Genomic DNA, 13,514 nt, shown 5'->3' with positions numbered 1-13,514 from the left:
GTACAATGGAAACACTACCAAACCTACTTCATAGTGTTGTTGCTGTGAGGGCTAAATGTGTTAATTTAAATAAAGAACTTATAGAACTTAGAATGGTGCTTGGCAGGGTAAGCACAATACAAGTGTTTGCTATTGTTATTTGTGAGTTTATCATTTGCCTCCCCCAGTAACCAACCCATAAGCCTCCAAGCAGCAAAACCCTTGTCTTTCTTATTCACAACATGGAACTATGCTTGGTTCAACAAACATCTTTTAAATAAATGAGCACACATGGACGGACCCCTACAGGGAAGACAGGTAGAAAGGGCGCCTGGACAGGCAGGCCCCTGAGGAAAGTGAAGGTGGGATTCAGGGGAAGAAGCAGGAAAAATAAATCAACCAGGCTGGAGATGGAGCACCTGTTCAGTAGGAATGCTGCCCATACCTAAGGGCACTGTTACCTGCCCTAGCAGTGCCATTCCTTGACATCAGAGCCTCAGATAGCTCAAAGTCTGCAAGGACTAGGAGAATGAAAGGACAGCAGGAGAAATGGCCATCAAGCATAAAGAAGGACATTCAAGGTTGATATTAGCAAGGAATGGCTGAGGAACCTCAGTGACCACCAGCCTCGCTTTTATTTATTTTAATTTTTTATTCATTTATTTTATTTTCCAGCCTCTTTTTATCCTTTCCACCCTTTCCAGGTCCCCCCAACCAAATGATAAGGGGGCCAGAGCCGCCCCTGATGTGCCTTTATTTCTTTCAGTTATGCTTGCGGCTGGAGTGGCGCCGAGGGAAGAGGCCATGGCCCGGGCTCCCTGGAGACCAGGGCTGATGATACCAGCTGCCGTAGGTGAGGTACCAGGCAAAGGTGCCTATTGCTGCGCCCACCACCTTGTGAGTATACTGGTGGAAATAGATGACGGTACAGAGCAGCAAGAAGTTCCAGAGGCCCAGTAACAGCACGTTGAGTAGGAAGACGAGGCGCAGAGGTGCACCAGCGGGCAGCCCATGGGCCAGGTACTTGGCAAACACTGCTGCTTCCTCGGCCATGAGCAGACAGCAGAAGGTGAGCAGGAAGGTATGGGAGGAGACCGTGTAGCCCCGCCACTGGTGGCCAGCTGCAAGGCAGCTGCGGCGGTCAGGCAGCTCGTGGAGCAGCAGGCCTTGGGGTAGAGGCTCGAAGCAGGAGCCGGTCAGGTCCTCGATGAGCAGGAAGGCCCTGCCAGCCCCCCGCCACACAGCTGCCCCCACCACCAGCCGGCTCAAGTGCCGGGCAGTCACTGCGACTCGCCGTGTAGCCAGGAACACCACCAGCAACACGAAGCCCCCCAGGAAGGTGCATGTCCAGCCCCATGCGGAATTCACAAACTTTCTGTGGGCAGAAAAGAGGGGAGGCTACTGAGACCCCTCAGCCCCATCTCCCCACTTGGGTCTATGTTCCCATCGCCGGGGACAGATCCCCAGCCCTACATTTCATCACTGGCTATTTCCTGTGTCTTATATCTCCCACCCCCATCCACTCATACACCCATTCAACCTTCTGGGTCCATATTTCCTCTTCAGCCCTGCTCCCTACTTCCCCTGTACCCCACAACACTGTCCCCCTCCCCTTCCTCTGACCTTCTCCTCAACCTCCTAGCCTATTTTTAGTGTTTGGACTGGCAAGAGGACAGAAGCCTGGAGGGAGCTAGGATCCCAGAGTGCAGGGAGCCGGCGCCCCTGGCCTCAAGTGCACTCACATGTTGAAGAAGTTTCCGTGGCTGGCGAAGATAGTCCGAGGGTTGACATGGAATTGCAGAAGGGGCCCAAAGATGACCACTGCTGCCAACCAGGCATGGTACAGGCGCCGTAAGCAGGGGCTTCCCAGGAGGCGGGCAGCCTGTTCACTTCCAAAGTACAGCAAGGCAGAGGCTACCCAGAGCAGCACCTTGACCAGGCAGCCCAGCAGTGCCCGGATTCTGGCCCTGGCCCCCAGCCCTACCCCCACTACCGGCCCCCGCTCCATGTTCCCTCCCCTCCCCACTAACTGCTTGCTCTGCTGGGCAGCTGAGGAGGGGCTGATGGGCCCCCCCCACTCCCCGGACAAGGACAGGCAGTGACAGGTGTGGCAGACACAGAGCAGAGCCCTGTTGGCAGCTGGCAGGCGGGGGAGAGGGGCGGGGGGCAGTAAGGGGCCAGGGCAGAGGGCTGCCACGTCAGCAGGGTCCCAGCCTCGGTTGTGTGTCTGGATGGCAGCTTGTGTCCTTTCCTATTAGTGCTGTCTCCTCTTGGCCCTCTAGGTCTGTGTCCCCAGCTCTAACCATGTTCTAGTTCATGTCTCAGGGCCAGGCCTGCTGTTCAGGGTTGTCTTTGACCACAGCCTACTTGGGTCTGCCTGTTTTTGTTTGGTCAGCCAGCCATCCCCACTCCACCCCAACTTTATTATGTGTTTGATCCACAGGGAAACCAGGGGTCAGAAAGATAAAACTAACCAAACCTTGGAATTTATTAAAAAATGTCTCTCTCTCATCATCAGTGTGGCCCAGCTCCTCTCCTCAGGTTTGAGCACAAGAGCCCACCACTAAGTATGCAGCAAGAAGGCTGTGCACTGCAGTGTTCAATAAAGCCTATCCGCTTTAGGATACTGTGACACCAGGGGCTTGGCTCAGCCCTAGCTCATCTGGTCTGAGGGGCTAGTTTGGTCCCAGGGCTGCTGTGTAAACCATGGTGGTTGTACAATGCACAAGACGTCAGATGTAAAGGGGACCCTTCCTTGGTATGTTTATTATGATGGCCAACAGATTAAATTCAAGTGTCCTGAAAAAGGCATACTATATGAGATGGTGGTGGTGCCGACTGGACTCTCAAAGACCCAAAGGTTAGGTTTACTCCCAGGTGATGGGGAAGGGGTAGGGGGGTGGAGACCTAGAAGGAAAATCCCCAACCATTGAAATCTTAGGTTGTGTCCTCTAACCAATTATCCTGGGTCTCAGCCACACATGAAACTTGGCCTCCCACCCTGGCCAGGTGGGTTAGTTGGAGTGCCATCCTGTACACCAAAAAGGTTGCGGGTTCGATTCCCAGTCAGGGCACATACCTAGGCTGCGGGCTCGATCCCTGGTCAGGGTGTGTATGGGAGGAAACTGATCGATGTTTCTCTCTCTTCCTCCACCTCTTCCTCTCTCTTTAAAAATCAATAAAAACATATCCTCGGGTAAGGATTAAAAAAAAAGAAAAAAAGACTTGGCCTCCCAACCTGACCACTGGGGCTGGAGCCATAGAACAAGGAGCAACCTACCTAAGTGAAATCCCTATAATTCAGTAACTGTTTTGAGATCCCTTTTTATCTTCCTTCCTCATTCCTCAAAGCTGGTGGTGGGATTTCAAAGCACAGTGGAGACTCACAAAGTAGTGACAGGAATGAGGAAGCAAGGACACCTGGGTTCTGGGTCCAACTGTGTGACTTTGGGAAAACATCTAACCCTCCTTGGTCCTCAGCACCCTCATCTGCAAACTGATCCAGATGGATTAGTCAAGTTGGCTCCTTCCAGATCCTAAAGCCCATATTTTGGCATAGTTTCTGCTCATGGACCCTATACATGAAGACCTATAGACCCACTCACACATTTGGGGGTTTTTTTGGTGCCCTGACCAGGAATCAAACCACGATCTCCTGGATCATAGGTCGATGCTCAACTACTGAGACACACCAGCCAGGCCACTCACATATTTTAAAAAATTGATTTGAGAGAGAGAAACATTGATGTAAGAGAGATACACCGATCCCTCCCATACGTGCCCTGACTGGGATTGAACCCACAACCTAGGTATGCGCCCTGACCTGGAAATGAACCCTCCATCTTCTGGTGTACCAGAGGATGCTCCAACCAACTGAGCCATACCAGCCAGGGCCTACTTACATATTCTTAAGTTGACAAAAAGTTTTACATTGTAATTTTAAATAGTTATAAAGGACATAACTTCCAGTGTATTGTATATACTGACATTTCAAAAATAAAGCTATATCAATCTTTTAAGTATATTTAACAGAATCTAAATACTACAGTGATTATATGCCTCACCATTATCCATTTAAAAAACAGGGGACGAGATCTTAATAGTCAGAAATTATATTGCCATTCTACTTCCCCCAAAGAACTTATCCTTTATTCTTGAAAGGCTTTTATTGATTGTACTTCGTTGCAAAAAAAGTATATAATTTGAAATTTACATTTTAAACATTTCCTGCCCTAGCCAGTTTGGCTCAGTGGTTAGAGCGTCAGCCTGCAGACTGAAGGGTCCTGGATTCGATTCCAACCAACAGCACATACATTAGTTGCAGGTTCAATCATCAGACCTGGTTGGGGCGCATGTGGGAGGCAACCAATCAATGTGTCTCTCTCACATCAATGTTTCTCTCTCTCTCTCTCTCCCCCTCCCTCCCTCCCTCCCTCTCCCCCCCCCCCCTTCTGCTCTCTCTGAAAAGCAATGGAAAAATATCCTTAGGTGAGGATTAAAAACAAAACAAAACAAAAAACCAAAACATTTCTTGTGTTCATATGGCCCTAAAAGTTAAATTTTCTTCTAGATTGAATTTGCATAATTGTTAGTAGTATAAAATATATTATTAGTACAAGTATTTCACACATTTTGAAAATAATAAACTAAAATTGTTTTGGAGACACTTTTCTCAATGAGAAAAATGTATGGCCCTTAGGGCCTTGATTAAATGAAGCTTTGAGGACCCTAATAGTTGTTGGTTTAAGATTTTTTATTGATTTTTAGAGAGAGAGGAAGTGAGAGGGGAGAGACAAACATTGATGTGAGAGTGAAACACTGATTAGCTGCCTCCTGCATACCCACAACCTGGGTATGTGCCCTGACTGGGAATTGAACCAGCAACCTTTTGGTGCACAGGATGACACCCAACCAACTGACCCACACCGGCCAGGGAGGACACTAATAGTTTTAATTGGCCTCTAACTTGGGCACCTTGGAAGTACTACAGGTTCTGGGTAAGACGGGTGATGTGGCAGAGGGGAAATCAAAAGGGCTGGAGGGAAAGGAGATCTGGCATGAGTTTCACACTAGGCAGATAACTTGGGGGAAAGAGAATACATGGAGGTTGAGCATCTGAACAACTCATTTTTTAAAAAACTGGTTTCACTGTGAAACAGGTACCCCTTTGACCCCTTGCTGCGTCTTTGAGAACCCCTGTAGGTGTGTGTGTATCCCAGTTTGAAAATTGCATTGGAGATAATGAAATGTGGGAAAAGATGGATCAGAGCTGGATGTGAACCCTAGTTCCCCATTGGCCACACCATCAGTCTGCTCTGGGGCATGTTGCCTGACCTCTGCACATTTCCGCTTCCTCATTGTATAAGTGATGGCTGTGAGGGTGAAGGGCCCAGGTGGGGCCTGGCATCAATGACCACCAGGTTCTCTCTGGCTCTGGGTGACTTTTTCTTGTAGACTGGACCAGCTCAGGGCCAGCTCCAGAACATATCTGATGCAAGTGTGTTGATCTAAAATGTGCTTATTTCCTGCTCTCTTGATTTCTATTTGCTGGGAAGTATCTGAGGTTGGTGAGGGAATGCCTACTGAAAAGCACAGTTAACAAATGATTTTGGTATTTCCCTACATCTTGGGGCATCAAAGGGGTGATTTTTCCCCTAGAGGAGCATGAGCATATCTGAAGGTTCTGTTGAAACTATTTTCTTGAAGTGAGAGGATAAAAGACCTCAGACAGGAAAAAGAGAGAGCGACAGAGACAGACACTGAGCCAGGTTCCCACAGAGAGTTTATTGAGGGAGCCAAAGCCAGTGAGAGGACGAAGGAGTCCTACTTGAAGGAGCTCCTTGAAGCTTCTGGCCTCTGCAAGGCAGAACACTCTGGGAGGGAGGGCATGTCCTGTGTGAGGCCACATGGAGCCTCTCATACCACAGCCTGTTGGATCCCAAAGACCCAGGCACAGGAGAGAAATGATATAATTCCCACCCCAGGAGGGTGCTGAGGACAAGCCTTACCCTCCCCCAAAGGGCTACAGCTCTAGCCATCAGGACCTCTGGAAGAAAGGCCAGGATGCCTGGCCCTCTGATTGGCCGGTCTAATCCTTAATGTGAAGGCCTGGGCAATGGGCCTGGCTGACAGCTCAGGTCAGATCTGGCCCCAGGCATCTACTCTAGGAACTAACACCTAACATCCAAACATGATTAAAAACACTCAGAACAGTTCTCTTGCTGACAAAGGCCACACCCCAGATAATGGCAGTCCTGCCAGACCACAGCCAGAGATAGAGACCCAAGCTGAATGGGGTGTTGGATTGTGAGGAGACCCACGGGGAGGATTTTCCAGGGCTCAGTTAGGGCCCCCGAAAGCCTGGGCTTCTGTTTCTCCCCATCCAATGCCAATGATTCCCCAAAGATCCCCCAGAAGGGAGAAAAGGAAGAGAAGGCAGAGAACTTATCAAGAGGTTCAGCCATGTATGGGCTGGAGGTCAGATCTACTGGGGTGAGGAAAAGGCTGAAGAGGGGTGGGGCACTGAGGCAGGAGAACTAGGGTGATCCTCAGACTCTGGCATGTCATCCTGGAAGTACTCAGCCTGGCGGTACTGCCACAAACGCAGGTTCCCGTCCCACTGCAGGGCAGAAGGGGCAAGTAGTCAGGGAGTGCTGCTTCCTCCCAGTTCCAAGTCCCAGACATGCACTGGCCCCCCTAACTCTTGCAACCTCACCGAACTGCTGACAATCTTCTCCTCAAAGGGGTGCCAACTGACATCACGCACACAGGCCTTATGGTTGGTCAGCTTCTTCACGATGTGCCCGCTAAGGAGGTCGTACACTGTTGACAAAGGCTAGAGTGGAGAGGGCTGCCATAGGGCCTTCTAGCCACCTCTCCCTGAGCAACACTACTTACCTGCCTCTCAGGCAGCTTCCCACTTTCCCAGGGGAACAAAACCCACAGCAGGGGATGGGCTGTTTCTCAGTTTCTTTCCCTTTCCCTACCTCAGATTGAGGGTATGGTCTAGCAGAACTTGGGTATCTCTGGTCCTCAGCTAAATTTCACTAGGTCTACGCTTAAAATGCAATGTGCCTTTAAAGCTTTTAGCAGCAATTTTCTAAAAAGCCCACAAGATCTGGAAGGCACCACAAAAGTGAACAATAAATGTCTCCACAGACATGTGAACCTGTTGTTCTTATCTAGACGGGGCGCACCTTTCTCTCTTTCTGGGTCTCCATCTGACTGCACAGTTTCAGGTTCCTTATAGCTGTAACTGTGCATTCCTCCTGCTTCAGGGGATGAATATCTGTGTGTGCCATTCTTTTTAACCTCTGTTCCCTCTTACCTTTCATCTGCAATCTCTTTCCTTGACTGGCTACAAAACAGAACTGAGTATATTTCTGGTAATCTATTATATTTACTGACTAGAATTCTATGTTCCTTGTCTTAATTTAAAACGCTGATGAATAGAATGTTTTCTGTTTCTGTTTAAGCCTCCCTTGCTCCAAGCTAAATTAACTTCCACTTGTATATGTCACTAAATTTTTTAAGGTGGTCACTGCTAGTTACAACCAGTAGAATGCCCAAGAAACATTTCTGCCCTTTCCAAGGGCCTCTGTTCTGACACAAGCCTTACCAACCACTTTGCCAGTGGAGCAGCCACTATAGATGAACTGCTGGCCAGTGCTATGGGTGGGAGAGAATCGGCATCGGATGAGGGTGTGCAGCACCCCATGGCCCCGGTAGGTCATCAAGGAGCTGTCCCCTGGGAGCTTCAGCTTCCGCCAGGCTGGGTAGGGGTGCAGGGAAAGCCTTAGGTTAAGAATCTGGATTCTCTCAAATCACCAGTCCTTAGGCAAATATTGATGCTCACAATCATCTTTCTAACCCCCAACTGGTGGCTCTTTCCCAACCTAACAGTCAACTGGTATTTACCAACAGTCAGTTGGGCCTCCTGCTGATCGTTAAGAAACTTGAAATACTTTTGTATTGGTTAGTTCTGAGTGATCCCCAGCCCCAAACCCTGGGAATCCCTGGGTATCCCCATGGTTCAGCAAACAAAGAGTAATACCTGGCAAGCGGACATTGGGGGAGGACTCCAGGACTCAGCTCTAGGCTACAGACATACTCACTGTACCCACGACAGGCCTCTCCAGGGGTTAAATATTTTAACTACCATCCCTGACTCTTTACTCTCCAGATCTCAGGCTCCATCTTCCACTCTCACCTTTTTTGGGCACCTGCTGCCAGCGGTAGTCCCAGTTTTGCTGTGTGGCAGCCTGGCGTGAGGCTTCCATGCCTTCCCGGCTGGAAAAGCGCCGGATATCCCAGAGCTTGATGGTCTGGTCTTTGGAATTAGAGATGAGATACCGGGCATCACCCTGTGAATCCCAAGATAGATGACGAAGTGTCAGAGCTTGCAAATGTCAGTGCTGTCAGTCCAGTTCCTTTCTCCATATGAGGGGTAAAAATGCCAGTCCTCTGATTTTGCTTGCTTCTTTCCTCATCCAGATGGGCTCACATTGGTTTTCTACCTCAGATCCCACCCCCTGGTTAGGCTTCCTCTTCTGTGCCCATGGCACTGGCTGGGTCTCCTATCCTATCCTGGATTAACTGTCTTCTACTTTTCTTTCTTTTTCTTAATTTTTTAAAATACGTTTTTATTGATTTCAGAGAGGAAGGGAGAGGGAGAGATAGAAACATCAATGATGAGAGAGTCATTGATCAACTGCCTCCTGCATGCCTTCTACTGGGATGGAGCCTGCAATAGGGTGATGTGCCCTGACCAGGAACTGAACCATGAACTCCAGGTTCACAGGTGGATGCTCAACCACTGAGCAATGCTGGCTGGGTGTCTTCTACTTTTCTTGTACAGAAAGCCCTGCCTAGCTCCATCAGTGTTGGGTACCAATGGATCTCATATTTCCTGGCTTAAGCCCCTTTCCTAAACTCCAGCTCTTACAAACATGGCTAATAAGGACCCTAGGGGAGTTCCCATACCAGTCCCCTTTGATACCCTCTCCTGGACACCCAGAGCCTGGCTACACAGTGCTGCCTCCCTGCCCACCTTGCTGTCAATGAAGGTGATGCCATCCTGATGTCCGGCCAGTGCACCCACGGGCTTGGGGTCATCCTCCCGCATGGTGCGTCGATCCCATACTTTGCAGATGGCATCATCACCCCCAGAGAACAGGATCTGGGAGCTTATGTCAGCAAAGGCCACTGCATTCACATCATCCTCATGGGACTCAATCTAGGGGAGAAAGAGGTCAGGATATCTAGGACCTCTTTCTGGATCTTCTAATAGCCAAGGACCAGGAATTAAGACTCTAAGTCTCAGGAGCAATACCTGAAGGGTGCGCCGGTTCTGTTCTCGATCAAAGACATACAGGCAGCCATCATTGGCCCTGAAAGGGAAGGGATAAAGAGGCTCCTGGAGCCAGGGCTGAGAGGATTGCTATGTGTGCTCTGGAGAGTCCCTGTTGTGAAGTCCTGCTGAGGGGCAAACCTCTGTCTCTTCTTATACAGAAGGTAGAAGAAGAGTTAGGAGGTTTGAGATCTCCCATCTCATTCTGGGTAAATGGTGAACAAGAGATGAAGCGAGTCGTAAACCTTGACCTTGGAGAAGGGCTGGTTGTTCTCCATAGCTGCTTGGGTAGAGCAGTAGAGCTGGTCTCTGTAACAGTAGAGCTGGTCTCTGGGAGGACTCTGTCATTAACTGAGGGCAACATCCCCCGCACTCACCCTCCTAGCACTTCTCGTCCATCTGAGGAGACAGTAATGGAGAAGACAGCAAAGCGACGTTCATCTGGCCTGAAAAGAGCAAAGGAGGAGCTGATTTAGCTTTTGTTAATCCAAATAGAATCTGATGAGGGTTGTAAGGCACACTTCTCAGGGGAAAAGAAGTCCTGCCAACATGAGCCAGAATGTGGATCACCTCAGGGAGAACCCAGAAATAATCCTGCAACCATCTATTTTACCCTGGTCCTCTGCTGACAGGATGGGTGGGTCCCTCCCAGGAATCCACACAGAGAAACTTGCAACCAGTGTACTTTTCCCTCTAAGCAGGAGTTCCAGTTCAAGAGGTTTGCTCCTGGAGAGCCTTCCTTGAGAAGTTTCTGATGAGACTGACCAGGAAGGGAAGCCAGTACCTTAGATCCAGGGCAGTGTGTGTGTCTCCCTCCCCGTAGATGTTGCAGATATGAACTAAGAGAAGCAAGAGAAACAAGAATCTTTCAGGGCTAGGGGAAGACAGGTGGAAGTGTAGCTAGAGAGGAGATGGAACAAAGGGCCAGGATGTTAGACCCTTGAAATGGTCTTTCCAGGAGAAGGCGTGGAATCCTGGTACAGAGGAGGTGGGCGTTTGGAGATCTCATCCCAGGCTGGCAGTCTGGGGCATACTCACTGTAATCAGACCAGCTGGAATATAGGAAATGGTTCCCATCAGGGGTGAAGGCCACATCCAGGACACTCCAGCCTACATCTCGGGCCTTGATGCTCTTGAATTTATGAAAGCGGCCATACCGGCAGTCATACAGTCTGATTGTCTGGTCTGTGCAAGTGGGGACCAGGCAGAATTAGGGAATACCCTCCTCGAATCCTCCCCAGACCAGACTTCTCTCAGTGTATCTGAGAAACGTGCTCTGACTAAGCATCCCTAAGTCAGGATCTGGGCCTTTCTAGCCTCAGCCAGAGGGAACATTCCTTGTTTGAGGGCAGTTCATAGGACAAGGTCAGGTACCTTGGCAAGCAGACATGAAGATTTGACCATCTTTGCTGTAGATGCCACAGAAAGCCTTCTGAGAGTAGGTATCAGTGAAGCCCAAATCATTGGGCAAGAAGCTGGGGAAGCAGAGGGAAAGTGAGGGTAAGGGGAGCTCAGGATGAGGAAGATCCTGGTTAGCAGATCCTAAGAAAGCTGGATGTGAGTACAAGGGCATTCTTCCCTTTTGGCCTTGGGTAGAATTTCCTTTCATTTATTCTGTCATCCTCTCAATTACTATACTTTTCCACTTTGTTTACTCTTAAAGCATTAACCCCACATAACCTAACCTTAAAATCCCTGAGGATCCTCTAACATCTATCCCTTCAAAATTTAGGAGACAAGACCTATCTGGCTTTTAGAGTCTCTCCACCAAGCCCCATACTCACTGAGACATCACTCGAGACTGTTCTCCAAGGGAGAAGCTTCCCCGGTGGCAGAGGCCCCGTTCTCTCTAAAGGAAGGGATTGAGGAATACTGCTAGTGGAAACACAGGGTCACTTCAGCCACACCAAGCCCCCTCCTCCAAAGTTGTTGCTCTTGTTACAGAAATGGACACCACATACAGTATGTCCAACCAAACTCTGATGCAGGCTGGCTAAAACTCTCCAGCTCCAGCACTTGAGGCTTCTTTGGAAAGTTTATTGCCCTCCTCTTTGGGGCTAGGAGAGCTTCTGGCTACCTTGATAGGCCTGCTGCCAGGCTGGCAGGAGGTGGAGACGCCTACCTGGTACAGCATTTGAGGAAAGCTGTGCTCCCGGGCTGCCCGCCTAAGCCCCAGCCGACCTGTGGCCAATTCCACTTGTGTCTTGATCTCATTACATTCCAGCTCCTGGGTGTCAGGGGTTGCATCCACTGTGAGGACCAAAGAGAAGTTTCATCCTAGGTCTTTCAGTCCCAGAGGACAATTAGCAGAACTGTGATCAAGCCCACTCAATATGGCTGCATATACTGGGTCTGCAAGGACTCCCTTATTCCCTAATTATCTCATTTTCTTTCAATTTAACCTATTATTCTTTGCCAAAATTAAAAAGAAAAAAAAATTTTCTAATGAAAGTCTCAGTCAGCCTTTCCTCTTACCAGGTGGGTTGTATCGGTCTCCAAGACGACCATCCCAGGCACTGTCATGCTCTTCCTCCGAGTCCGAGAGGGCCTGGATGAGTTGTAAATTTGCTGCACCTCCTCCCTGCACCAACCTCACTTGGCCCCTGTGGAGATACCCACCCCCCCATGATAAAGGGGGAGGATTCCTTTCCCAAACCAACCAAATTCAGAATCAATGGCTATCCAGTGCTTAGACCACCTGGTACTCATACTGTCCCCATTTTGAGGTCTGAGGTTGACTAGACCTTGGCTGTTATTTTCAGTTTTCTATAAGACACAGTAGGAAACTAATTCTCACTCTTTCAGCAGGAGTAGAGAACACCAACATTACATGGAGACTAACAGACCTACTAAGTTGACTTCCCAGAGAGTTAAAAATTCTGAGAGTATTTCCTTCTGAGCCTCTGCCCAAGTAGTCCAGCATAGAAGACAGTATTCTGAAGGGACCCCCAAGGTGTGTTCTCAAGAAGCCACAGCTAAGAAACAAAACCAGTTTCAAACCCTTTCCAGTCAATTCCTGGTGGTCACTTCCCTCAAAGCATTCTTTCTTCAAAAGCAGGGTTAGAGTTAGGTTCATTTAAACTTGTTTTTCAAGTAAATCTGGGTGGCTTCATATCACATGTAATTAACTTCATGAAGTTCAGCACCCACCTCCCCAACTCTTCTCTTCACCCCCTCCAATCACTCCTTTCCCATCAGGGCCTTTTTTTTTACTTACTTGAAAAATAGATTACAGTTGTGTAGTCATAGCTAGAGAGGCTCTCTTCAACAGTCCCCACAAACACAAGAGTGATATTTTGGTGACCCTCCCTAGGTTAGAACCACTCTTACTGGATAAAGAGCTGAGTGCTAAGAGTGTCCAGTAGAAAAAGCTGTTCGGCTCAAACAGGACAGTTGTCCTGGGCTAATCCCATTCCCTATCCTCTGTAACTTCCTGGCCTGGAGTTGGGATCAAGGGACTGTGGTAGAGCCTGGTGGGGACACACCAGAGGGCAAGTTACCTGCGAAGGAGATAGGCCAGTACCTGGGCCAGATCCACATCTTCATCCTCCTCTTCCTCTTCCTCACTCCGACGCAGGCCAGCCCCTCTTCGGGGCAAGCCCTCGGAGGAGTCTCCGGACCCAGTTCCTGCGCTGCTGCTGTTCCGTGATCCCATCTTCTGGTCACAGCATCCTTACGTCTTGTGCTGGGACTCCTCCTGTCACCTCCTTGGGTTTGGTGAAAGCAAAGCCTGCTCTAGAAATACTAGGGTCTCCTGAGATGGGGCAGCTATCTCTAGGAAGACGACACTTCTTAGGGACCGAGGAGATCCCTTTTTCTTTAGCCTGTGACAACTCCCAACGCTTCAGGAACACAAACCTTCCCCAGTCTTGCGAAGCAGAAAAAGAAGAGAGAAGCATAGGGGACTACCCTCGCTCACCAATGAGAATCCTTTGAAGGGGAATTTCTCAGTTTTCTACCTCAAACTCACCTATCAAAGTCCCTGGAGGGGGTGGATTCCCAGGTAACCTCTCTCACAGACCAATCAAAACCCCTAGCGGAAGAAAGCGCTTCATTAGCTTATCTCACCTAGCCAATCAGAAGCCTTAGGATTCAGAGACCCCCGACGCCCCCTTACCGACCAATCAGAGTGTCCCCTTGCAAAAGTCGGCAGCGGTGACAACCAATGACGTTATATTCAGCCTAA

The 13,514-nt window shown here is 49.3% G+C and overlaps 2 protein-coding genes across 4 annotated transcripts; both read right to left on the bottom strand.

Moving 5' to 3' along the window:
• Positions 1-631: 631 nt before the first annotated feature.
• FITM1 (fat storage inducing transmembrane protein 1) lies at positions 632-2,002 on the bottom strand. Its single transcript, XM_016205779.2, has 2 exons — positions 1,722-2,002; positions 632-1,354 (listed from the first exon to the last, which is right to left on the bottom strand). The coding sequence occupies exons 1-2, from the start codon at positions 1,985-1,987 to the stop codon at positions 742-744; spliced, it is 879 nt and encodes a 292-aa protein (XP_016061265.1). The 5' UTR covers positions 1,988-2,002; the 3' UTR covers positions 632-741.
• Positions 2,003-5,743: 3,741 nt separating this feature from the next.
• Positions 5,744-13,387, bottom strand: DCAF11 (DDB1 and CUL4 associated factor 11). Of its 3 annotated transcripts, none has more exons than XM_016205853.2 (14): positions 12,829-13,387; positions 11,804-11,931; positions 11,451-11,578; positions 11,113-11,177; positions 10,703-10,803; positions 10,367-10,513; positions 10,113-10,167; positions 9,706-9,774; positions 9,311-9,368; positions 9,029-9,214; positions 8,189-8,342; positions 7,598-7,750; positions 6,695-6,801; positions 5,744-6,598 (listed from the first exon to the last, which is right to left on the bottom strand). In XM_016205853.2, the coding sequence occupies exons 1-14, from the start codon at positions 12,981-12,983 to the stop codon at positions 6,464-6,466; spliced, it is 1,641 nt and encodes a 546-aa protein (XP_016061339.1). In that variant the 5' UTR covers positions 12,984-13,387; the 3' UTR covers positions 5,744-6,463. The 3 variants fall into 3 exon arrangements, with proteins under 3 accessions (XP_016061339.1, XP_016061343.1, XP_016061344.1); XM_016205857.2 differs by having other exon boundaries at positions 11,804-11,876; positions 12,852-13,387; XM_016205858.2 differs by lacking the exon at positions 11,113-11,177 and having other exon boundaries at positions 11,804-11,876.
• Between the last annotated feature and the right edge of the window lie 127 nt (positions 13,388-13,514).

The sequence above is a fragment of the Miniopterus natalensis genome, chromosome 1 (genome assembly GCF_054644295.1).
Source record: "Miniopterus natalensis isolate mMinNat1 chromosome 1, mMinNat1.hap1, whole genome shotgun sequence".
NCBI classification, from domain to species: domain Eukaryota; kingdom Metazoa; phylum Chordata; class Mammalia; order Chiroptera; family Miniopteridae; genus Miniopterus; species Miniopterus natalensis.
This window is presented reverse-complemented; position numbering and strand designations above follow the sequence as displayed.